The sequence below is a fragment of the Mirounga leonina genome, unplaced genomic scaffold (genome assembly GCF_011800145.1).
Source record: "Mirounga leonina isolate KUSES-001 unplaced genomic scaffold, KU_Mleo_1.0 Mir_178, whole genome shotgun sequence".
In the NCBI taxonomy this organism is placed as follows: Eukaryota; Metazoa; Chordata; class Mammalia; order Carnivora; family Phocidae; genus Mirounga; species Mirounga leonina.
Genome location: NW_023270464.1, coordinates 10,377,921 through 10,404,059, shown reverse-complemented (window position 1 = coordinate 10,404,059; position 26,139 = coordinate 10,377,921). Strand labels below are relative to the sequence as shown.

The following is a 26,139-nucleotide window of genomic DNA, read 5'->3' as shown; positions in this document are numbered from 1 at the left end:
GATTACCCTAATTTTGTGCCAGGGTCGGTGTCTCTGTTTGTTTTTCTTGGTCTTTCTTGTTCCTGTTACTGGTTTTCTTCAAAGAGCTGATGATCTCTGGTTGACCACTGTTATTTGAGAATGACAGAAAGGTAGACTGAGGGGGCTCTGTATTTGGGGATGGAGGTGTCGTGTGGCAGGCTTCCATTTGGGACTGGTGGGAGGGAAACTGGAGTCCACTCCCCAACCCAGGAGGGGGAGCGCTGTGCCCAAGTACTGAGGTCACACACCTGCTCCAGCTTCCCTTGAACAGTTTATCACACAACTTTGGAAAGGAGCCCCCAGTACTTGGCGTGAAGACCATTACCCAATGCCCAAGGTCCAAGTGCAGGGCCAGCCATGGTCAGCCACGTTGTCTGACTCTTTGCCTTCTCTTCAGTTTCAGCCAACACCTCACACCTACTGTCCATTCCAAGTCCTAGACTCCCTCAAGCATTCTGCTTTCTTTTCTGTTGCAACTCCCCGCGCGTTCCCGTTCTGGCCCCTGTGGCTTTGTTCCTTCAATGGAACTTCCATCCTCTTCCACCCTCAGAAAGAGGTGGTGTGTTTCTTCTGTCAAAGGGTGACCTCTGCTTCTCTTCGCCATCATGGTTTGTGCAATCCTGCCTTTACCATCAGCTTAGTGGAGTCCTGTCATGGGAGAGGAGCCCACGTGAGGCTCCATCTGCAGGCTTAACCTGGAAGTTGTTATGGGAAGTTAATCAGACAGAAGGGGTGCAGGGAATGACTTCAGAGTTTCAGGCACTGCTGTCAGTAAAGATTCAGCACCAACAGTCACACACTGTAGAGATGTCAGCTGCAGGGTCGTGATGTGAGGAGAAGCAGCAACCAGAGGGTGTTGTTGAAATAGAGGCCCAAGCACGAAATCCTGGTACGTTTTCCTGCATGCTTGTTACCCTTCTTTACTCAGGGGGACTCTGAGGCCAGAGTCTTATAATCCTCCTAAATTCCACCAGTAATTCTACTTGCCTAATGGGCCACTGTACACAAAATGGGAGGCCAATAAGTGCTGGATAATGAAAACCGTCCACTGAAATGGGCTCCATATTCCAGAATCGTTGAAGTCCTAAGAGCAAGTTGACCCATCCACCTACACATCCACTCGCTGGGTTTCTCTTTTCCCAATATGCACTCAAAGGTTCTCCTCCAAGCCAGCTGCTGGGGGGAAGAAGGATAACTGGACATAATCCCTCCACTGAGGAAGCTTACGGGACCTGAAAATCTTCTTGGTGTTCGTCCAGCCCAGGATACATTACACAGGGTAGGATCTCAAGGAAGTGGGACGCTAACTGGAGTACGATGCCCACACGTGTACACAAGCTGGTGAGGCCTTAAAGAAAAGCCAAGCATACCTGGTCTCGGGTATATTCAGATCTGTCAGTTTGACTCACCCTCTGAGTAGCTTGGAGGCAAAGTCGCACATTAGAAACGTATTAACTTGATTTCTTTGCCTCTGCAGGCCAACAGGAGGAATCACGAACGATGGAACTCCTGATTTATACAGACTTGCTGAAAAATAGACAATGTTTGTGTTTCTTTCCCCAACTCGCTCCCACTTTTATGAGCGCTGTTAAGTTTCATTTCAGCATGTTAAATAATTTGTGACTCACTGAAATGAAACTTAACTCAGTCCTCATAAAAACAGACTAAAATGGTATTTCCATGTTTCATGTTATGGTTTGAATCAGCCTGCTATTTGGAGCTTAGTGGAATCTGCTCAAAATGCCATTTGGGAGCCTCTCGTCCCCTCCATTCTCTACCAACTAGTCACCGTGCTTCTCAAAATTTCCCAGAACTCCTTCTGCCACCCCAAAATAGCAAAATTTATAGCTGAAGGGAACAGAGGAAAAAGCTAGTAAGTGAACCATGGCAATATTTCTGTAAGTGCTGTCTTACATAAAACGTGGATGATTTCTACCTTTTATCCATTATAATCAGGTAACAGTATTGATGAGTAAGTACAGATCCTCTGCTCATTAAACTCCTGAGATTTTTTTTTTTATTACTATTCCTTTCTTTAACCAATTTTCCTTACCTTACTCATTCACAAGTACCACAGGAATCCAGAATATTCTACTTTGGCAATTATTGTAACTAGGCATCATACTGTACTTGTATTTAATTTCTTATACTCTTCTTTATTTTTAAAAAATATTTTATTTATTTATGAGAGAGAGAGAGACAGAGAGAGCAAGCACGCAGGGTGGAGGAGCAGAGGGTGAGGGAGAAAGAGTCTTAAGTAGACTCTGCACTCGATCTCACAACCCTGAGATCATGACCTGAGCCAAAACCAAGAGTCAGATGCTCAACCGACCGTGCCACCCAGGTGCTCCTAATTTCTCATACTCTTATTTAAGTACGCTCAACTTTATTGTAAAACTTCATTAACTATGGCTTTACTAAGTTGGATTCTTATGAGAATTGACTTCACGAATGGGCTAAACTTAACCTTTATGGTTTCTCTCTGAGGAATAAGAACGGTTAGAAAAATTGCAGGTGGTATTTTTAACTTCCTTCAAGAAGCGAGTGGTTTCTCGGGGATTTAATCCCCTGAAGTACCTACATGTACATGCTGCCACCACTTACCAGGATGGTGGCCCTTCTGCTAGGACCAGTGGGCCGCCTGCAGGAGGCTGGTAATTGGGGCACATCCGTGCAGAGGAGATGGTACTAGTGAGAACCAAAAAGGGGTGGGGCGAGGCTCCGATGAGCATGAGCCTGCCCACCTGCCACAAAACATCATGAGGGGGGCCACTGTCTGCACCTGTGTTGAGGGGTAAGCTGCTTGGTTAGTGCTAACCTCCGTGCAGTGGTCAGTAAATGCAATGACCAGGATGGGGGTGGAGGCGTTTGAGAGAGACTGGGGGGCGGGCAGGGATGGGGAGGCATCTGGGAATGGGAAGGCAAGTGTACCCACGTTATTGCCATCACATTCAAGTGCAGGGCAGGCTCTGGCTGGAAGGTGCCAGATGACCACAGACCTAAGGCTATTAGAGCCCTTGCATGGCTTCTCATCCATGTTGTTCTGACTGAAAAACTGGATAGTTGGCTGTCATGGCACAGGGAAGATTTCCTCGTTGAAAAGCAGGTGGTTAGAACCAAGGTCACAGAAGGGGCACATTGGCACTGATCACTTAGAGCTGAAATCATGTCTGGCCACTTACTACTGACCCCACTGGCCAGACAATTTCAGGATTCTTAGAAATGCCTAAACGTTGGCAAGAACACTGCAAAAGATGCTGGCAAGAGCCCAGAGGTGGCTCAGATCGTGCTGCTCGAAAGGGTACAAGTGCTTTTACTTGGAAACTGTTCCTGGGGAAATGTTCATTGTTGGGCTGTAGGATGGCCGGTGTTAAGTGTAGAATTTAGGAAAGAAAAAAAACCCTGCACTTGACTTGCTGGCAGGTTTACAGAGAAATGCTAGCAACTTCGGTGACAATGATAAGACCTGTGTTCACACTGCCCCGGGCCCTGCACATTCTCCACGACAACACCACAGCCCCGAGGGCCACCAGCCCCACCACTGTCACTGCCTCCTTCCCCAGGAGGACGCCTTGCCAAGACTCTCGGGCACCCAGTGCCTATCACCCACACATATCTGGATTTCATTACAAAGCGAGGCAGTACCAAAGGAGTCTGGATATTGTCAAGCTTTTTTTCCCGAAAAAACTCAGTTTGGGACTAGTTTGGACTTTGCAGGGAAAAAAATCCACCGGGGTTGAAATGGCCACAGGACAGGAACTACCCTAGAAGTTGTGTTTGTGTCTTTGTCTTCCTGCCTTTCTCCCTTTTACTCCATCTGTCTTGCCCTCAGCCAGGCGTCACGAAGCAGAGAGAACAAGCAAGATGTGCTGTCTTATGGGGTCAGTGGGTCCCAGGCCTGGGGGCAGGTTTCTGGTACCAGTGCAGTTAGGGGGAATGACAGTTTCTCTCCCCTGTGCCCTGGAATTTACAATTATTCAAATGTTTCTAATATTTCCATGAAATATTAAAGATGGGTGTTGACTTTGGGAGGTGTGGACACCCCGAGGCATCAGTAGCCTCATGGCTCCTGGGACACAGCTTCTCTTTTCCTGGCAAAATGAGAAGGCCCTCAGGAGCCCTTGGTGAGTCCATGCTTACTCTCATGCTGCAGGTGCTGGTCCATGGAGGCCAAACAAGGTAAAGCGAAAATCGGAGGCAAGACCTCGTTTTCCTTTCTGTGCCAAACGCACAGCTCTCCTGCTATCCATCTGCTTGCTTCGGGCTCCGGGAGCCGCTGCCTCTCCCAGATCTTGTTGGGCTCACCTGCTGAGGACACGGCAGAGGGGGAGGACTCTCTCATGACAGATGCAGCTCAAACTGCATCATCAGGAAATACGGCACATGTGGTATTACCTGAGTCGTGGCCCTCTGGGCACTGGAAATACACAGCCTCCTGACTCTCTTCCCCAATTCCACATCAGGGCGATGCCCATTCTTAATGGAGAAACAGTCCTGTGACACTGAGCTGGAGAGCGCCGCCACGGGAGGGCTCAGCTTCAGGTGCGTCCCCAGCTCAGGCAGAGTTACCACAGGTGGAAGATGAGCTTCCATCCATCTTCTCTTCCTCTCTCCCTCCTTGCTTTTTCCTGTTGTCTTCTTAAATGACACTTATCATTCGTTCTAATGAACCACAGACATCCGACACCAGGATGGCTTTGGGGACTATACCGCAGTGGGTGGAGTGGTCCCCCAAAGCCAGGCATACTGACTTCCCTGGGTACTACCCGTGAAGGAACCTGCTTTGTTCCTACTCTGTCTTTGGTAGCTAAACACAGAAGAGCTTGCCCAATAACATATTCATATGCATCTTCCAGCCTGACCTTAGTATTCGACCTGTTCCGCCCTTTGTCGGAACGACTAAAGTTATTTTGAGATTTCTGAGATTACCGTGTTGCCACTAGTCTCCCGGCCACCTCAGCTCCCAGGTGGCCTGCGGGGGGGCTTCGTGCTCAGTTGCTGCTGACCGAGGATGGGTGGCAAGTTGCCTTCTTGAGAAGATCCATCCCCCCAAGCCTCCCAAGGTCTCTGCCCCCCCACTCCCCAAAGCCTTCTGGGGGTGAGGGAGCCTCCCCTCCAAAGAAAGCCCCCACCAAAGACACAAGGAAAACACGTCACCTGGCACTTGCCATGCACACAGAGGTCGGTCTCATAGGGCCCGCAGGGTGTGCCATCCAGGACCCTGTCGGCCACCAGCAGCGGGGACTCCTTCCCGAGGGGTGAGCAGTAGAGTTCACATGGTTTATCTGAGGAGGGAAAGGGGAAGGTGGACATTGATGTAGGAAGGGGTGTGTGGACGATGCAAGGTGCAGGTGCACGAGGGGGATGAGCCAGCAGGGTGCAGGGACATGTGGGTGGTGGCCCAGAGGATGAGACGTCAGTATGGAATACGGAATAAAGGTCACAGAAACCCAGCACATGTTCCTCAGAGACGTGCACCTGCCCCCTGGAACACTCCACACAGCAAATGGAGAAAGGCACATGAGTGAGGGCTCTGTGGGCTTTTATTCACCTTATTCTCTTCATCCTTGGCAAAGGTATAGTATTCCTTTTCCTTAAGGCATTAAAAATACCAGGCTGAACATTTTGTGGTGTGCTAACCTCTAAGTGAATTGAATATGTATGAAGGGAGAGCCTCGGAGCTTCTCTTGTTGTGGGGGTGAGAAAGAGGGAGAAGGTGAATGAGAATGCCTCTGGGTAGGAGGGGGTGCGGGCCCTATGGATGTCTCTATAGCAGTGGCTTTTGCTAAATGCTTTAGTGCTCCACCAGCTGCTGGGTAAAAGCTGCAGGGCTGTGATATGTGGCAAGAAGGTCCTGGAAGAAACTGAGCTGGAGAAAAGTACAGGAACAGAGGGGCCTCTAGGACAACTTGTAAGAGCCAGGTCACCAGGCAGCATGAAAACCCTGGTTTCTGCTGCTCTTGGAACCAAGTGAGCTCCTAGAACATGACAAGCTCGTATGCCTTTGCCTAGGCTGTTCCTTTGCCTGGCAATTCCTCTCTGCACAGAGCTTTCTGGAAGTTTCCTATCACCCCAGAAGCTTCTACTCCAGAGCTCTCTCCTCTCATGCCATCTCTGACATGGAATCTCCATTGCACTTGGCATACAACTCCATCAAAGCCCTTAGCCATTATCCTATTGTCTTATAATTGTTTGAGTTACTTTCATATACAAGGGGATTTCTTATAAGGTGGGTTCCACTGCTAAAAGAGTTTGAAAGGGATGGATTTTAATTATCTTTAGATTGAAGAACTGACAGTACTGGGAGACCTTAGAGGACAAGGGACTGAGATTTTTATCTCTTATTGTCAGGCCAGGCCAAGGACCTGGCTCACAGAAGGACTTGGTAAATATTTTAATTTTTCCATATAAAGTTTAGAATGAGTTTGTCGATATTCCCAAAATAACTTGCTAGGACTTCACTGGGATTGCTCTGAATCTATAGATCAAGTCAGAGGGAACCGACATCTTGACAATATTGATTCTTCCTATTCACGAACATAGAATCTCTTTCTCCCCATTTAATTCTTTTAATTCATTCATCAGATTTTCCCTCATATAGATCTTATACATATAGTGTTACATTTATACCTAAATATTTCATTTTTGGGGTGCTCATGTAAATGGTACTGTGTTTTTTAATTTCAAACTCTATTTGCTCATTGCTGGTATATAGGAAAAGTGACTGATTTCTGTACATTTACCTTATGTCTCTCAACCTTGCTATAATCATTTACTAGTTCCAGGAGGTTTTGGGGTATGTTTTTTTCTTTTTTTTTTTTTTTTTGTCATTGTTGTTTTTTGTTGATTCTTTTGGATTTTCTACATAGATGATCATGTCATCATCAAACAAAGGTAGTTTTATTTCTTCCTTCCCAATCTGTATATTTTCAATTTCCTTTTCTTGTCTTATTGCATTAGCTAGGACTTCCAGTATGATGTTGAAAAGGAACAGTGAAAGAAGAAATCCTTGCCTTGTTCTTGATCTTAGGAGAAAAACTTCAAGCTTATTTTTAAATAAATAAATGGATTTTGTTCTTCTCTATGTAACTGTGAATGAGGAATGCACCCTTTTTTCTCTCCAAGTCAATGAATTCTAATGATGTTATTGTGATTATTTTGCAAAGAAACCTCCAGAGAGAGAAACACCAACACTTTTGTGCTGCCTGTCAGGCCCTTTGTTTCCACCATTGGATCATTTTCCCCACTGGGTCCTTCCAGTGGTCTCAGATGAGCAAGTGCAGGGGTAGAGAAAGGCTTCTGGAGTTGACTTGGCTTCAGAAGATCTTGGCATTCCAGCTGGACAGTTCTTGTCAGAGCTGATGTGTTGTCTCACCCAGGCTCTGCGGCTTTCATGATAGAATGACATTCACAAACCCACCAACATGTTCAGCAGCTTTCCATAACTCCTCTTCCATGGAGCTCTGCTGACCAACATGCCCAGTGGGAAGCCTTGCCTTAAAACACTTGGAAGAAGCTACAAAGTTTCAGTAGAAATGTTCAACTTGTCTGTTCCAGTTAGTTGTGGAGGTGGGGGGAAAGTGCTGTGATGAACAACTTCCCAGGTAAGTAAAGTAATGATGCTTCAGTGTGTATTCATTCAAAAACAGGAATTGAGCCTCTCCATCACACAAGACACTCTTTGAGCACTGTTGGGAAAGAAAGATGAGCACTGCATGTTTTTCAAGGCCCTGGTAGTCTCATGGACAAGTACAGAGCGAATCCTGGATGAGGCAGGCTGTGAAAAGCCCCATGAATGGGCCTGAGCTGTTAGAAGACAGGGCATAAAGTAGAAGGAATGGCCCAATTCCTCAGGTAGCAGGCTAGAGGCAGGTGTCCCTCCATTTAGACAGAATGACCCAGGAACGCAGCCAGTGGAAGAAGTATGGGAGACGGAAATGTAAACTGAGATTAGGTTCTGGGATGTTCATTTGACAAAATTTTTGAGGTGCTCTTGGGGACCCTGAGGTTTCCTGTGAGCATCCTGGGGAACCACTGGGAGAATGCAGCACCCTAGCCCCCAGTCTGAGTGGATGGGGTATCTTCTTCACACACTGGGCTTCCTCTTAGTATCTATGCATTTCAGGTAGGTGCTGTCATTGATCCATCTTATAGATGGACATGTGAGGCTCAGAAAAAGTGCATGGCTACCTGGAGTCCCTTGACAGGCAGGGCCTCTTTGTCCCAGCCTAGTTTTCTTCTACCAGCCTGTTTTCTTTTTGAATAGAGAACTCTGGTGCCCCAAAATACCAGAGGCAAAATGGTATTGCTGAAAGCAAATCACCAGTTTTATGAATGTTTCTGGTTTCTGAATGTATACTCTGATTTGAGCAGAAATGGAAATGGGATTTGGGTAGAAAAGTAGAGGGTCTTTTGTGGCAAGTTAGAAAGACCAGACTTGGGGGGGCTGAAGATTGTTTATCTGGGCTCTTTGATATAAACATCAGGAAAGTGGAGATTCTCAGATGGAGGGATTTTGGCCATGACCCCAGGCAAGCAGGTATACTCAACTCCACCTGCACTGGACTCTCCCACCTGCAGACACTGTCCTCCTCGGCTTGGGCAGTCTGGGGGCACCCAGACTCCAGAACAGAGTCCAGAGGTAACACTTCCTTCCTTTGCTCAGTTGAAACTCCATTCATCCATCTCCTTTTCTGAGGTCTGTGCTCAGAATTTAGGGCACCCCCCCCCACCTCTAGGAAGGTATGGCACTATCTCCCAAAGGGACCCAGGATAACCTTTGTAAAACTTGAGGAGGAGCCCCTCAAAATTCTCTGAATATTCCCCTCTAAGCTACCTTGTGTGGACAATTAATCCCCAGATAAATGAGGTGCCGTGATTCCCCTCTGGGTACAGTGTCTTACATTCTTAGTAGTACAGAAGGAGATCAAATCTTCTTAAGAGTTATATAACCATGCACTCCAAGGAAAGAAGCTCGGAGCATCCTCTTACATGGCTGATGGGTGCCAAAATGAAATCCTAATGAGGCTAGACTGTCTGGTGTGGTTCGTGGTCTCTCACTGGCCCACTTGTTGCCAGGACTTATGCTTGGATGGGGAAACCACAGACAGGGCAGGGGAGATGAGCTCGGGGGCTTGAGAGACACATGATCTTATCTGCTTAGTGGAGGCTTGGAGGATTGCCCCTGGTACTCCATGGTGAAGAGGACACTTGTGGCTCTTAGCACTCTTGCTGTTCTCGCTCTGCCAGTGGTTACAAGGTCTTACTAAGAGACACCACTGAATTTTGAGGCCATCACAAAAGCTCACTCCCGCTCTGTCTGGCTATCTGGGGGATAAAGAGGAGGCTGCTCAGTCCCTTGTCCCCAAAGCTGCCCGCCATGACTCCAGAGCCAGGCCTTAGTTGATCGGACCGGCAGAAGCCACTTGACTGTAGCTGTACCAATCAGAGTCTTTCTCTCCATCACAACCTCATAGATCGCTTCATGAGGCCTCAACTGATTGGACTAAGAGTGGCCACCTGACCGCAGGTGGACCAATCAGAATCTCTCTCTTGAAAAATCAGCACTAAATTCAGATTTAGAGCAGCTGTGTCTACTCATGGTTGATGAATCTGAAAGAAGTCTGTATTCCCTTATCCACAGTTCGGAAGTCCAAAACGCTCTGAAAACTGCAAGTATTTTCTTACATTTGTGGCAAACACATTTGGCAGCAAAACCAGCCTTGACTGACATGAGGCTGTTGGTAGTGTTCAATATCTCAGTTAGAGACTGTTCATGGGTTATTTGGTAGAGACATCCATGTGCTTCTCTGGACTGTGGGGTGCTTCCCTGGACCCCACTGGGAGTATTAAGTAATTTATGGTTGATGCGCTGTTGTTACCTGTCTAACACCAAAAACGCTTTGGCCACATCTGGCCCCAAAGGATTCAGATAAAGGATGAAGGTGTTGTGGGCCACCATTTGGCCTACATGTGGATAAGTCATGAGAAAGCCAGTTTTCAGTTGGGAACAGGAAGAAATGACTCACAAACACAAACTGTGGTGGGCTTGGAGAGAGGGTCCTGATATTTTCAGAGGCCCTGTCCTCAGACCCCAGCCCTTGGGATCTGAGACACCCTGCGTCTTTGCAACAACTTCTTTTTCATCAAGCAACTCCAGTCAGCTTGGCTGAACTGGGGTCAGAGAGTCCCTAACCATCATACCCTCCATACCCTGTAAGGCTCAGACCCAGAGGGGGTTCTGCCGTGCTCGGGACGAGCTGGAAATGCACCTCCAGGTCCAGACACGGCCTTAGCCAAGCCCTCCGACACTTCAGTGGGCACGTGGCCTGCTGGCTTGGGCAGGAAGGACTAAAATCCTGAAGGTTTCCACTTAAATGAGATTCCACGGGGAAAGCAGAAATGGGGTGGGTTTGGCAACAGGCCATCTCCCTGGGTTTCTGTCTAAAGGCTTTCCCACTTAGAACTCTTTTCTAAGGAGAGCCTTTGTCTTCTTTTGGAGGTGGTATGGATTTGTGGTCCTGAGCCCTCCCTTGGAAAATCTACTTCTGCAAGAATTCTTTTTTTTTTTTCAGTAAGAGAAAAAAAGAAAAAATATAGCTTCCCCTTTCTTGAACCGTGTGTCACTCGCCAAAGAATTCCACAGTGATAGCAATGCTATGAATAGGGCAGTCATAATGGGCTTCGAGAAGCCCAGAGCTCAACCACAGGAATCGTTCCCATCACGGCTGAGCTAGAATTGTGCCTTTTATAAGCTGATTTTTGAGAGGAGCAAATTTATAATCTGTATTCTTCCCCCGCCCTCTGAATTGGCCATTTGTTATTTTGTTTTCATCCTTGTGAAATGTGCCTTTTAAAAACCCTGGCTTCTGTTTCTATTTGAGAGGGAAATGAAACCAAATCTGCAAGAAGTCATGACAATTCCACCCCAGAGGGGGATGTGTCAAGCTAGCCTTGCAAAGGCCTGAATTTGGGGTCTCTCCCCCAAAGACAAAATGCTTACTGCCCACTACCTGTCCTTATCAGAGAGGGTGGCACTTTTCAGATCAAAGGCGGTCGCACTCTGGCTGTAATTATCTATTGCTTTGGTAGAGAGAAACAAAAAGCAGGTGGGTCACGACACATTCTGAACCTGGTGAGCTTCCCCAGACAGCTGCCCTGCGAAGCTTCCTGGGTGCGGGGTCTGGGGCAAACATCCGTTTCAGCCCCTGGGATGATAAGGGACCCAAGGAGCTCAGCGATCCAAAAATGGTTACAAGTAAAATAGAAGTTTAATCTGGACTTGGAGAAATCTGTGGAAAACCAGACATTTAAGTGGGATTTCTGCATTGAATAAAGGAGCTGGAGAATGCAAAGCTGAAGCAGACTGAGGAAAGAATAACAACAATGCTGTGCACACAGTTGAGTGGAAACGGGGATGGGGTGAGTCCCTCTTGGATTTGACCTCTTCCTGCTCCCGACAAGCAGGAGAGGACATGATGGAGGACCTAAAGTGTCTCTGTCCAGCAGGCTGGGACAGCTGATGGTTTGGAAACAAGGCTGCTCCTCATCAGAACACACCCCACCATGGCGCTGGAAACAGGGCAGCCTCTGCCTGGGCTGTCTTTCTCCTGATTAGGGGTCCGAATGTGCTTGAGACATATGGAAGCCTCCTGGGTCTTCCTGCATCAGAGGAACGGCCAGGCAGAGAGCAGCGAGGGTCCTGCGTGAGTCCCTGCCTCCAGCTGCACATGTTCCTTTCGGGAGGGCGGGTCTCCTCTTTCCCTCATCTGCAGAAAAAGCTGAAGGTATGTAGGCTGCTCTTCTCTTGAAGTCTCGGTTAGCCAATGGTGCACCTCCCATTACAAGGCTCTAAAAAGTGGTGTTCTTTTTTAAAAAGGAAAAAAGTCTGGGGAGCTCCCTGAGGCTTTTAAATGAGCCCATAGCTGAGTGGGTTGGTAGTATCCACCACGACTGAGAACATCCCATGTTACTTTACAACTTGGTTCAGAGCTGATGGGTCAGGTTGCTGGGTTCAAAGCTGCAGGTCTGGGGCCACTATTCCCTGGGATGACTGGGCCTACCTCTGCACAGCTACGAACACTTGAGCTTATAACAGCAGACTGCACGGTGTAGATTTCAGAGGTTCTTCAAACCACAAGGAAGAAACCTAAGACCTGGCCCAGGGACCTCATTCTTCTGCAAAAGACTTTAGAGGCTGTTAAAAATCAGGCACAGTCACTGTAGTTCTTATTAAAGCCTCTTCAGTCGACACTTATGAAGTCATGCTCTCTCTGTGTTACTCAAATATTGGAAGCCAGATGATAGCTGGTTATTTACTGAGTCAGCTCCTCCAGAATGGGGGTCCCTCCCTGCTCCTCATCAGCTGCAGGAACTTTGATGTGTCATATAACCTGTAACCTCTCATGTTTGCATGGCTCGTTCTGCATAGTAATTGAGATGACGGAAGCAGAGCTAACTTGGGCCTGGACTATGGGGTGCTCAACAAATAGGACTGTATCGTCACCATCACGACACAGTCTTGTCTCCTGAAGATGAGAATTTTAAGTGTAAAAGACCTTGAACTAGGCCATGGGGGGTAGGTGGTCCTTATCAACAATAAATAAACATTACAAATCCTACAGACATGATATACCACCTAGAATTTGACCAGCTACTGGAAATGCTTGCAATAGACCATGGGGCAGAGTCCCCTGATTCGGGAAAAAGCTCTTGGAAGGAAAACGTGACCTGTGCCTATCATCACCTCTGAGCTGTAAATTGTCCTCAAAACTTTTTTTTTTCCAAACACTCTAGTCAAGGAGTGAAAGCCAACCCAAAACGAACCAAGAAAAGAAATGCAAGAAAGCATCAACGCTGGAAGGAGAGATCAGACACAGAAAGCCACCACCCTGCGCCTGCAGAACCGTACTCTCCTCAAAGTTGGCCCTGGGCCCCTCAGCACATGGCACTAGGCGGCAGGCTGCCAGCACCCCCACCTTGCTGCAAATGGGGGTGCAGGATGATTCTGGTCTGCTGCCCGCCGCACAGCTGCTTTTAAGAACTCTCCCAGAGCTGGGTCATCCAAGTTCAACCCCACTGCTCGAGAAGCCGGTCCACTGCTGACTGGCGCAGCGGGGCTGGAGCGTCCCATTGGATGGCTGGCTGGGAAGGGGGAGCCCTGTGGGGTGTTTACATTCTTGGGAGGAGAAGGGGGGCACTGTGAAAGCACGTGCCATATGCCTTTACCATCAACCACCACCGCTGTCAGCAGGCCCTTCTTCTTGCTGCTCAGCCGGTCATGTGTCTGGCACTGCTGGTCCCGGAAGCTGGGCAGGCCCTTGGGGCAGGGAAGGTTCTCGCAGACAGCATGCTCCACACTGGCTCCCAGGCAGTGCGTGCCCCCAGGCCCAGGGCTAGAAGGAAGAGAAAGGTCTGAGTTACCCAGACAGTGCTGTGGAAACAGCAGGGGGGCTCAGTTTTTTGCCTCTCTTGCCAGGAGGAGGAGGGGCCGGGCAAGGTTTCCAAAGCAACCTCCCTCTGCTCTTCCACACCGTATCTCAGCAATCCCAGTCCCATGCTGACGGCGTGTTTAAGTGAGCCGTCAGAAAAAATGCATCCAAGAACTGTTACATCAGGGTCATCTGGAAATAGAATACGGTGAGTATCAGTTCAACAAGATCCACAAACTGGGTCTTTCATCTGAACTTAAAATTTGGCCATTTGTAACACTGAAAACCCCAAGGGGGAGTTTTTAGTGTGTGTGGGTTTTTTGTTTTTGCTCTGTTTTGGTTTTTTGGTCTTCTATAAAACAAAGATCTTTACATGGCTCCCAGGTCCACTCTGGAGGTCACTAAGTTTCAGGATGAGTAAACAGCTCTCATTTAACTTTGTAATGCAGAGAATCAGAATGATTGATTAACTTGTTCAACGGCTTTGGGTAGAGACCGGCCAGATCCCGGCTCTGCAACCTTTCCTTGGATACTTGGGCAAGTGTGAGACCACGAGTGGTCAAAGACGCATCCTGGGTCCCTGAGGCTCTGTGCTTAGACTGGGGTTCTAAGCAGTTCTGGAGACCCAGCTGTGTTCTCTGGCCAAGCCCATGTGTGAGGTGCACTGAGTAGGAGCAGGAGGATACTGGGGGCTGCCTGAAATGTGGGGTCTGCCCAGCTGTTCCATGAAGCCCTGGGGTGTCCTCACAGGACCCTGACCCAAGCAACCTCAGTGGTTCCCTTCATTTCCATGTTGCCAAAATCACCATGATGCAGTACGATTGTTTTCTCCCCAAACTTTTTACTGAAATTCAGCATCGAGGGGAAAAGAACACAAATCACAACTGTTTTGCTCAACGGCTTTTCACAAATTGCATATACCAGTTGGCAGGACAATAGTTTTGACACAATAACCACTTCATAATAACCATACTGAGTATTTCTTTTCCTCCCTTTGCCATTCCCTGTCGTCAGACAATGAGGCCACCCTATGATCACTGCTTCAGGGGAGAGAGATCACAGCAGAAGTCCTTAGGCTTTTGTGTCATCAGGGGTCTACAAACTTCTTTTGCAAAGGTGAATATTTCTGGCTTTGTGGGCCATGCAGCCTCTGTCCCAACTCCTCAACTCTGCCACTGTTGTACAAAGATGGTGCAGACCCAAAAGGGCATAGCTGTGTGCCAATAAAACTTTATTTATAAAACCAGGTGGTGTACCAGATTTGGTCCATGGGCCATCATTTCCCGGTTCCTGGTCTACATAAATATGTTGGAGAAAATGTCTGGAGCAGGAAGAAAGGCTCCACTCTTACCTCTATGCCCACCTCATGTACACCAGACAACCTCTCCCTCACTTGGGCATGGCGGCAGCCTTGAGAGGTTATACACGCTGGTGGCCCCAGAGAGGGGCCCTGAGTTCTGATCTCCAAGTCAGGAAACAGCAAAACCTCTCTAAGGTTTATGGGATCTGAGAACAGAGAGACCTTTTGTTCTTTTCCTTCCCAGAACACCAGGGAGGCAGCTGGATCTCAGAGAAATGATTGCGTGGCATGTTTAGGGAGACAGAGTCTCCCAAGAGCCCTGGGCCTGAATGCCAAGTGTGGACAGATGAATGGATTCTTGTGCCACAAAGCACAGTATGGAAGAAAGAGAGAGGGGAAAAGCCACGTGGACCAGCAGGAGGGACATCTCTGCAACAGGCGAGTTCCCACGGCTGGGACCAGAGAAGGGATGGGTGAGGCAGCAGATGCTGTATGGTGAGAAGTTATGGGTTGAATTGTGTCCATCCTAAAATCATATGCTGAAGTCCTAACCCCAGTGCCTCAGAATGTGGCCTTATTTAAAAATAGGACCACTGCAGATGTAATTAATTAAGATGAGATCATACTAGAACAGGGTGAGCTCCTAATCCAGTATGACTAGTATTGTTACAGAAAGGGGAAATCTGGAGATGGAAACACAGAGGGAGAACACCATGCAAAGGTGAAGACAGAAATCCAGGTGATGTTTCTATATTCTAAGCAATGCCAAAGATCACCAGTAAGCCACACAGAAGTCAGGACAGAGGCACGGAACAGATTCTCCTTCACAGCCTTCTGAAGGAACCAACCCTTCCAAGACCTTGATCTTGGACTTCTGGTCTCCAGAACTAAAAGAGAATAAATTTGTATTGTTTATGCCACCCAGTGTGTTATGGCAGCCCTTAGAAGACAGATATACCAGACGACACAAGGATCAGATGCATCCTCACTGAATTTAGTTGTAGACTCAGGGAATATGGGGCAAAAACTCCTGAAGTGATTAGGGATCCAACCTGAACTAGAATGGAATTCAAAAATACAAATTAAAACATCAAAAATACAAATGCAAATAAAAATTGGTTTCTAGGAAAATGAAGAAAGCTACATTTTCCAGTTAGGGTGTGAACTGAGATTTGTGTACCTCATGTAATTAACTTCCTGAGTTGCCACTAAGCTTTATTTTAGCTTCCATTGTACCCATCTCTAACAACTGATTTTTCCAGATGTACATCTGACTGATCCTCATAAGCCAACTACCTTTATGCCTTGTGGCAGGTGGGTGGAGAGATTAAACATGTGAAGACAACTTCTGGATCCAGCAGAAAGTGGGCCTAGAGGGGGATAGCCCATGGGATACCTCATGTGCCCCAGGGTGCTTTCCTCTTGAACTCTGTTTACGCTGTTTCTTCTCCCTAACCAACTTTCTCCCATGGGCAAGTTCCCTTTCAGCCCCCCATCTAGCCCGCTGCCCCATCTTCCCCCACCCCCCAACTCTCCGTCCATCGTTGAGGCCACCTCCACCCTGAAGCCTCTTTTTATTTCCTACCTGGAGCCTCTTTTGACCCTGCTTGGGTCTCTGCTATGCTGCTTATCATCAATCTTGTGAAATGGTGAGCTAGATTACGGTCTTCCTCCTATTTTTCTGCAGCCTCACACAGAGAACCTTGCACAGGCTAGTCTTTAACAAACAGTAGACTGAGTTGAACTAAATTATCAAAATTTTTCTTAAAAAGACCAAAACAGAGAGCAAAGTTAGGGAAGACGGTGGAGTAAGAAGCACCAGGAATCCACCTCTCCACACTTAGACAACAACTGTATTGGCAAAAATGGTCCGAAGTAACTATTTTGAAATTCTGGAGTCTATTTGATGTACTGCCTTCTGGGCAAAGCTTGGCTGGTAAGCTGTGGTTAATTTAGATATATTTTAGCCTTCATTGTGGTAGTGGCTATCTGTCCCCCACACTCCAGCCCCATGGCAGGCAGCTGTGCCTGGTGTGGCTGGCTAGAGCCAGGGTGGACAATAAGAACCTTATTCACCAAATACTGGGGTTCTCTGTTCTGATTGTTCAGTGCTGCTTTTGATTTCTGAGGTGCAGGAACAGAGGGTGGCCACCACTGTTGCAACTCCTGTGAGCTGAAGGGACTTCCAAGGAATTTCAATGAGCAATACATTTTTTTTTTTCTCTTTTCCCCCTTTTGGGAGCCAGATATGCAAGGATTAAGTCATTCAAAAGCAGCTGCACATATGGGAAAATTTAGGAAGCCACCAGGTATGCCCTGGAAAAGATGAAGGCTATAAAAGGCTTGAGAATACCTTATGCTTTTACATCAGGTTGATCCCCAGCACAGAGAAGCCTTTCAATAGCAAAGAAACAGAAAATCCAGAAGGGGAGAGGCTGATTATCAGAGGTACATTATAAGATTCGAATGTCCAGTTTTCAACAAAAAAATCACAAAGCATATAAAAGAAAAGAAAAGTATGGCCCACTTAAAGAAACGAAATATACCAGCAGAAACGGTGCCCAAGAAAACTCAGATGTTGGGCTTATTAGGCAAAGACTTAAAACAACTGTCTTAAAAATGCTCCAAGTACTAATGGATGACATAAATAAAGACAGGAAAATGATGTATGAGAAAAATGAGAAAATCAATAGAGAAAGAAATTACAGAAAGGAAAAATAAATTCCAGGATTGAAAAATACAATAACTGAAATGAAAAATTCACCAGGTGGGTTCAGAAGCACATTTAAGTAGGCAAAAGAAAGAGTTAAAAAATTTGAATATAGGGCAATTGAAATTATTAAGTCTGGGAGGGGGGAGGTGTGTGAAAAGAAAAAGAATGAAGAAAAGTGAACAGAGGGCATCTGCGGTAAAGCACTAAGAGGACCAACATACGCATTATGGGAGTCTCAGAAGGTGAAGAGAGAGGAACAGAGATTATTTGAAGAAATAATGGCTGAAAACTTCCCAGATTTGAAGAAAGACATAAATGTACAAATACACGAAGCGCAACAAAGTCCCAGTAGGATAAATTCACTGATATACTTTTCAATTAAGCTGTCAAAAAATAGAGAATCTTGAAAGCAGCAAGAGAGAGGCAACACAACACATATAAGAGAATCTTAATAAATCATGAGCCTATTTCTCATCAGAAATTTTGGAAGCCAGAAGACAGTAGGTTGATACATTCAAAGTTTCAAAAAAAAAGAAAAAAAATCTATCAACTAAGAATTCTGTATCCAGCAAAACTGTCATTCAAAAATGAGGGAGAAATTCAGACATTTCCAGATCAACTGAGGAAGTTTTTATGTTTTGTTTTTACTACCACACATGCTCTACAAGAAACACTAAAGAGGGTCTTTCAGGTTCAAATGAAAGGATGCTAGATAGTGACTTGAAGCCATATGAGGAATTAAAGATCTCCAGTCAAGTAGGTTTGATGCTAAGCTTTGTCAGTACAAGGTACTAGAGAGACTCTAGAGACAGAACAGACTTTTGGTGCTGGTCCTGGTATTTAACTTCTCTCAGCAGACTCCTGTGGTGGTCTGTGATTACGCCACCTCCCTCTGGGCAGCATTCATCCCAGAGGGCAGCTTCCAAGCACACCAATGCTTTGGGAAAATTCCCAGCCTGGTTTCAGATGCTGTTTCTCCCCTTGGGCAGCTTTCCCTAATACCCCTTAGTGTGACTTTCCAGAAGGTTCCATCTGTGCAGCACCTCTGCAAACTTCTCTGTCATCCAATGGGTCTTGGTTTCATCCTCTCCAACAAAGTCCAAGGAATCTCATCCCTGGGTGTGTGTGGGGGTGGGGAGGCACCTTCGTCCATATTTGTTCCTTCCTTGGGTGCTCTGCCTCAAACCCAAAGAGAGTGGCCACTTTCTATGTTTGTTCTTCCAGTGTTCTTCCTGTGTTCTCTTTTATCTCTTAGCAGCTAATTCCCATTACTCCAACCACCTGTTATAGCTAATGCTTTTTTACATCAAACTTCCCCTGTTCAAAAAAAAAAAAGACTGAAGAGCTTTTTGGTGTTTTGTTTTTTCAGCTTTCCCTTGGGTCACTATTTGAACCACATGGGAAAAAGAGAGAAACAATTCATGAACAGTGCGATTTGTTACCCAAATCATCCCAGTATGTCAATCCATGGCAGGACCCTGCCCTCAGCCCTCTTCATGACTGTGTCTATAATACAGGTCATCTAAGAGTTACCATGACATTAGTGATGGCCTCCCAGGTATACGTTGGTGTGAGACAACAAAAAGAGGCCCTCCATATGTGCCATAAGGAAGACAGAGGAGAATCTTTGTGTGGGGAGGGTGTGTCTGATGGGGAGGTCCATAAATGGCTTACAAACAAGTTCTGTGGGAGGACTTGGAAGAAGGGGACCAACTTTACAGGAATCCACATTGGATGAGTGTGCCAAGCCTGAGTCGTATGGACACAAGGGCCTTCAGGAGATGCTGTATTGGGGCTGGCAAACACAGGCAGGAGAGATCACCCTCCCAAAGTCTGAGGAGCAGAGAGCTGAGGTTCCTCATTCACTCTGGTAAGTTTCTCTGGCCTACGTAGTGTGGATAAAGTAAAAAGATGTCTAGGAAGACTAAAACAACAGAAACCAAGCTTGACATGGCTAAAATGAGGGACAGCTGAAATAACAGAATTCATGGTACAATAAAGTTGTTCATTTTTTAGAGCTAGAATTAGGTCTGTGTCCTCCCCTCAGCCTTTTCTATGAGGGTTGCAAGGCAGAGACAAGCCTGACAGGCTCTGCCGCTCAGGCTCCAAGCATGAGAACTCATGGAAATAAAAGGGGAGGTGACACAGGAATTTGAAATCTCATCTTGAAGTGAAGTTTGGTCAACTTGGGACATGGGTGAGAAACGATAAGGACAGAGGCACTTTTACCTACACCATGATTACAGTCTAATATGGCCAGAGGGCTTACACCTTACCTGTCTTTATAACCATTCCCCCTGTCAAATCTCTGCAAAGAATCTGAGGAGGTTCCTGACTGCATCCTTCAGATGAGGGAATCAAAGCTCTAATATGTTAAATCAAAGCTCAGTGGTAAGTATGAGGTGGACATAAGAAGTGTGACTCCCAAGAGCTCCTGGATGCAGCAGGAGCAGACGGGGAGGGAGGCTGAGAAGCCGGCCTGACCTACTGTACCATCATCTGGGATGTGATGGATTTTTCAAGATGCTTCTCCAGCATCAATCCTCAAATTCTGTTTGTACTCGGTTGGGACTTCCTAAACATGGATAAAATAGAAGTTCAGATGTGAAACCAAATGCCTTAGATGGGCACGTCACGAGAAAAGATATCCAAATGGCAAACACAGGCACAAACTATGCTCACAGGTGCTCCTTACTTGGAAAGGAAATGCAAATGAGAACGTCAGGGAGATAACCACTACACACCCACCAGAAAGGCCACCATGGAAAACACGGACAACCCAGAGCACTGGTGAGGTTGAGAGCACAAGTAAGCTCCCTGTGGCCCACAGCTGTTGATTTGGCAGGTCTGCGCGGCAAAACCACACCCCCATTCAGGCACATGCATGCGCCCTCAGAGCCAATGACCCCTCCCCGCAGGCACCTGCCCGCGTGCCCAGCGCACACCCCTGCCTACGATGAGCAGAGCTGCAGCACGAGCCACGCTCTAGCATACGTGGGCTTTTCTGTATACCATACCTTAATAAAGATGTTTAAACATAAGGGAAAAAAAAAATAGGGTAGAGAGGCTCTGGTGAGAGACTGCACGTGTGCAGAGAAAAGGGAGCTCCTGTAGGACAGGACCAGCTGTCTCTTGCTAGGATGGGGCCTGGAGTGCTCTGGGCAGACCCCAGGGTGGAGCAGGGAGGCCGCAAAGGTTCACCGAGATGAACAGGATCACACGGCACTTTTCCTTCAGTGGATGAACACACAGACTCGGGATAGGAGGAAGAGAAACACTCCAGCTGGGGGTCCCCCCCGCCTTTTTTTTTTTTTGCTCTGTTCTAGTCAATGAAAATACACTGTAAGGTAAAAGTCAAAGCAGCGGTTCAGATCTGCTCACCATTCAGAGACACAGGTGGCTTAGTGGACGGCCGGCCCCTCCAGATGTCAGGAGTAGGGCAGGGCTGCTAATGCCCTTTCAGGGCAGCAGACATCCTAGTTTTAAGGCCTCCTCTGCAAGGTATCCAAGTCACTCATGTGACTTAGACTCAAGTGTAAAAGGCTGAGAATTTAAAAATCCATCTGTGGGAACACCAGGTCACTGGCGTGTTGAAAGCGTGCATCCGGGGGTTTCACTTTAGAAGCAAAAAGCAATTACAGGCATATAACGTCACTGCCCACCCCCAGGCCTCCCACTGGGTCTTAGGAGGCTGGCTGCCTTTGGAGCAATGCTGCTCAGTGACCCCAGTGCATTCCATTTCTATGTTCCACTCACCTTCTCGTCCTTCTCATGCTCTGACAGCGGGCCCTTCACACAAGACCATCTGAGCCTTTTCTCTCAACTCTACTCTCCAGCTCCCCACCCCAAAACACAAGCCTTCTGATGGGGTACCAGAATTCAAATGAGAGATGAACTTTCTGCCTTGCAGTCTTTGGGCAGAAATGCCCACCAATAGTGAATACAAACTGTGGCAGGAAAGGACGAGCCTAGGGAGCTGCATTAAAAACCCGGATGGTCCCCCCTGATGTCAGACAGCAAGAAATACAAATTCCAAGAGCTGTAAAGATCAGGACTAGAGAAAGAAAAAGGTGGGGTGGGGGAGAGGACTCTCTTGCCAGTGTTTTTGGACAGTGAACAAACCAGCTGCAGAGGACAGGGAAGGAGCCAGGAATATAAAGTGAAGGCGGTAGGGAGGGGGGTGGGGGGGAGGCGTTCCAAGTCCGAGATGTACATGGCAGTGAGACTTGGACATCCTCGGGAAATCTGAAGGCAGTGAGCCTGGTGAGGTGAGGAGTGAGCCAGGAAGAGGTCGGAGATTGGCTCCAGGGCCTCGATCAGCTGTGCTTTGTAACAATCACCACATCAGACCTCTCTGCAAAAGTAGGCTGACAACTGTTGCCCGGAGTTCACAAAACACTGTCTATATCCTGCGTGATCCCCCAGAAACCCCGGGGGCTGCTGCCAAACTGCCCACCCAAGACCGGGCCCTTCTCTTCCCGTTCACCTGGGGTGCTTCCCTGAAGGCAAGGAACCTTGGAGAACACTGCCAGGGAGAAAGAGAAACAGAGCTACACTGTTATTATACAAGACTGGACAGGTTACCCAGGCAGAAATATTACAGAAGCAAAGATATATTGTTTCTCTCACTCGGGATGAACAAGGCTGGGTGACATTTCAGAGTTTGTTCTGGAGAGGACCCTGAGCACCCCTTGCTGTGGGCTACAACCTCCCTGGGGGCAGAGCAGGCACGGGGGGAAGGGGACTCTCATATGCAGGGGAACCTGAGCCCCGACTCAGGCCTGTCCACAGCACCTGGGCCTCCGTGAGGTGAGACAGTACAAGAAAGGGTGGCTAGCTGGTCATCTGCCTTCTTGGCCTAATAATTTACAATGACCTTCACGTTTTGGGGGGAAAAACAGTATTAAGGGTGTGTTCTGGGGGCACTGGCAAAACAGAGACTGGTCCTTCTCAGCAAGCATGCCTCCAAGTAGTGAGGTAGGGCTCTTCTGCTAGAAGCATGGAAAGGAGAATGGTGCCCCGCCTGGGGTCGCCTTCATGGAGCTCAAAGACCAGTGGGGGGTGGGGAGGACAAGGTGAAAACAAGCGACCAAGGACGTAAGGGTAATTACAAATTGTTATCCTACCTGTAATGTGGGAAAAGGGCGCTGAGAGGGAGTGTAAAGCAGGCACCCTGCCTTGTGCAAGGCAGTCAGGAAGGAGGCCTGAGAAGACATTTCCTTAGAGGCCCAAGGAGGGGCACAGGCAAGCTGGGGAGAGGGCAAGGAAAGGTCCGGAGCTTGGAGTGCTGTATCTGAGGACAGAAAAGAGGGCTGCAGTGGGTTGAATGGTGGCTCCTTCCCCTCCAAGATAAGTCCACCTAGAACCTTCTTGGAAAAAGGGTCTTGGTAGATATAAGTGAGGATCTCTTAAGTAGGAGAGGAGATCATCCTGACTTGGGGTGGGCCCTAAATCCAGTGACAGGTGTCCTCAGAAGACGAGAGAAGGCCACGTGAAGACAGAGGCAAGTCTACAAAGGCAAAGCATACCAGAGGGCGCCAGCAGACGCCAGAAAGTCGGGGGAGGCATGGGTGGGATGAATCCTCCTTCAGGTTCAAGAAGGAATCAACCCTGCCAACACCCTGACTTCAGACTTCCAGTTTCTACAACGCGGAGAGGATAAGTTGCTGTGTCAAGACACCGAGTTGTGGTAACTTATGATGGCGGCCCATGGAAATGAACACAGAGGCCATGGTCAAGAGTATGGACTTTATTCTAAGTGCAGCGGGGAACGATGGAAAGGGCTGTAGCAGGAAGAGAGAGAACTGGAATTTTGCTCAAGTGGATCTCTCTGGCTCTGTGTAGAGAATGAATCCAGAGGGCAGGGAGCATGCGGGAAGCAGGGAGGCCGCTGCTAAAGGTCTGAGAGAACAGTGGAGCCTTGCCGCTGGGCTCTACACCAGCTATGTGACCGTGGGCAAGTTACCTAACCTCTCCATGACTCAGTTTATAACCAGTGGGGCGAAAAAGAGTACCTGTCCTGTAGGGCAGCATTCAATGCTTTACTGCCTGTAAATGCTGAAAAGGGAACCCGGCACATGCTGCAGGCTCGCTGCACTCGCCATTCTTATCACAAGAGCATGTGGAGGAGGAAGAGAGGGACAAGGGGACCATTCATGGACTCAGGAGCTTTGGACTGGAGCAAGGTGATGGAGGACGGTGCTGTTAATGTGGAGTGGAGATGTGCGCTGGGAGGAGAGATCACAGTCCGGGAAGAGTCAGGTTTGAGGCATCCAGGAGAAGACCAAAGGAAGTTGGCAGAACTGTGCCCGTTGAGAGTGGGCAAGGACTTTATCTGTTTTTGCTTGTCACCTATAAGCCTAGACCTAGCAGAGATCTTGGCCCAGAGTCAGAGCCCTGTCGAGGTGTACTGAAGGTATCATTCTGGAAAGGCATGACTGAGAAGGGGCACGGGAGCCAGGAGACATGAGAACACCAGCATTCTCTTTCTGGTCCTTCTACCACTGCCTGCCCCATGGGATGTTGTTGGATGACAGAGATCGGACATAAAGACCTCTCTCTCCAGGGCCCATAACCATCTGACGTGCTGAGACCCACATATCCCTCGGCAGCCTGTTTGCAGAGGCCTGGCAAAGTCCCCCATTCCTCAATGATAAGACAGAGGAAGAGGGGCAAAGAGAGATAAAGCTCATGACTACCACCAGGTAGGATGGGGGGTACCTGATAAAGAAGAGGAATGGAAGATTTTTACAAAAATTTTGGGGTTTCTGGTACATCCTCTCTCTTAAGGCTACTGGGCCTGGAGGAATGGGGTGAAGACCCAGTCTATTAAATCCCACAGCGGGCCAAGCGGGTGGGGGAGGGCATGCTAACTCAGCTTTCTGAACTAGGGGTTCTTTAGGAGTAGGCAGGGCAGAAAGCAGCTGGGATGGGAACAATGGGTACAGCCAAGGTATGGGGGATGCCTTAGCCAACGTCATGCCAAGGAAACAGTCAGGGCCCTTAAAAGTTGCGCCTAATTTAGCATCTGCTCAGCACTGCTGACATCTTTTTATAAGGGTTGTCCTCACCTAAATACAATCCAATTGTCAACTGTCTCGGGGCACAGGGTCTTTCTGGGCATTTAAAGGTTCTGATATGCCCCTACTATGACATTCCTGGGTGGCACCTCATATGGAATGATGTGCTGAGGGAGACTGATCCTTTGCCAGGGTATAAGAGCTCTGGATGCAAACAGGAAGCACCAGGACAGCTACAACTCTTGCAAATTGTACCCTGCTCTGAACAAAGTCTTTCCATGTAAATCACCTTCCTCCGAGCCTCACACAGTCCTGTATGTCAGGAGACAGGGCACACAGTCTCATCTCCATTCTGTTAGTGCTAAGATGGAGAGGGGCCATGTACTCAATATAGACCATGACTTTATATGCATTCCCATGACTTATTCCAACTTCAGATGGAGACACACATACTGGCCATCAGCTGCTATAGGAGTGGTGCTGGGACTTGAAACCTTGTCTGTTCCTGCTTCGAAAGCCAGCTCTCCTCACTATACCCCGCCCGTTCCCTCTAATGGCTGAACTGAGGCCCAGAGAAGAGGAGGGGCTTCCCTGAGGTCACATGAAGAACAACGAAGCCAGGCCCAAATCTCAGCATCCTGATTCCAAACCCAGAGCTCTCTTCTTTTTCTTCATTTTTTTAAAAGATTTTATTTATTTATTTATGTATTTGAGAGAGAGAGAGAAGAGCAAGAGGGAGAGCACAGGAGCAGGGTTGGGGGGGAAGAGAGAGAAGCAGGCTTCCCACTGGGCAGGAAGCCTGACTCAGGGCTCAATGCCAGGACCCCAGGATCATGACCTGAGCCGAAGGCAGACGCTCAACCGACTGAGCCCCCCAGATGCCCCACAGAGCTCTCTTCTCAGGGCCCGAGGCAAAATTATTTTAACTTCCTCACAGAACTATGAAAAAACTGAAACCTCTATTAATTTCTCACCATTTAGCTAAACAGGCTTTCTAACCATCTACACATCTCTGATGGTTACTTTTCTGTGTCAACTTGACTGACTTAAGGGTTATTTCTGGGTGTGTCTGTGAGGGGGTTTCCGGATGAGATTAGCATCTGAATCTGTGGATGCAGTAATGTAGATGGCCCTCCCCAAGGGGCATCATCCAATCCCCTGAAGGCCTCCATAGAACAAAAGGCGGAAGAAGGAGGAATTCACACCCACCCCATGCGCCCTCTACGCCCACTAGGACCTCTCTCCGCAATTTCTCTTGCTGTCCCACTGGGGTTTACACCATCAGCTCCCCTGGTTCTCAGGCCTTCAGACCTGGATGTGACGACATCACCAGCTCCCCTGGGTCTCCAGCTTGCAGATGGCAGATCGTCGGACCCCCCCCTCCAGCCTCCATAATTGTATGAGCCGATTTCTCATCGCAAATCATATATATATATATTCCTTGATTGTTTCTCTAGAGAATCCCAGTACACCCTCTATGCTTTGAATTAAGAAGTCATTCCTAAAAGATTAAAAACCCACCTATTATTTTTCAGGCACTCTGCTAAATACTGGAAGGAAAAGTTTTAACAAGACACAGTATGTGATGCCAATTCTTATAGCACTACTGGGGGGAAAACTGTGCTCTTGACCTTGACTAATCTGTGAGGTCAGTTT

General features: G+C 47.8%; 1 protein-coding gene across 2 annotated transcripts in view; it reads right to left on the bottom strand.

Annotated features, from left to right (window-relative positions):
• Positions 1 to 26,139, bottom strand: part of ADAMTS17 (ADAM metallopeptidase with thrombospondin type 1 motif 17) — a 344,744-nt gene that overhangs the window by 115,932 nt on the left and 202,673 nt on the right. For both annotated transcript variants that reach the window (XM_035024022.1, XM_035024023.1), the window contains exons 13-14: positions 13,249 to 13,415; positions 5,179 to 5,306 (exon numbers count right to left, since the gene is read on the bottom strand). In XM_035024022.1, the coding sequence (XP_034879913.1) occupies positions 5,179 to 5,306; positions 13,249 to 13,415 (295 nt within the window). The remainder of the gene's footprint in view (positions 1 to 5,178; positions 5,307 to 13,248; positions 13,416 to 26,139) is intronic.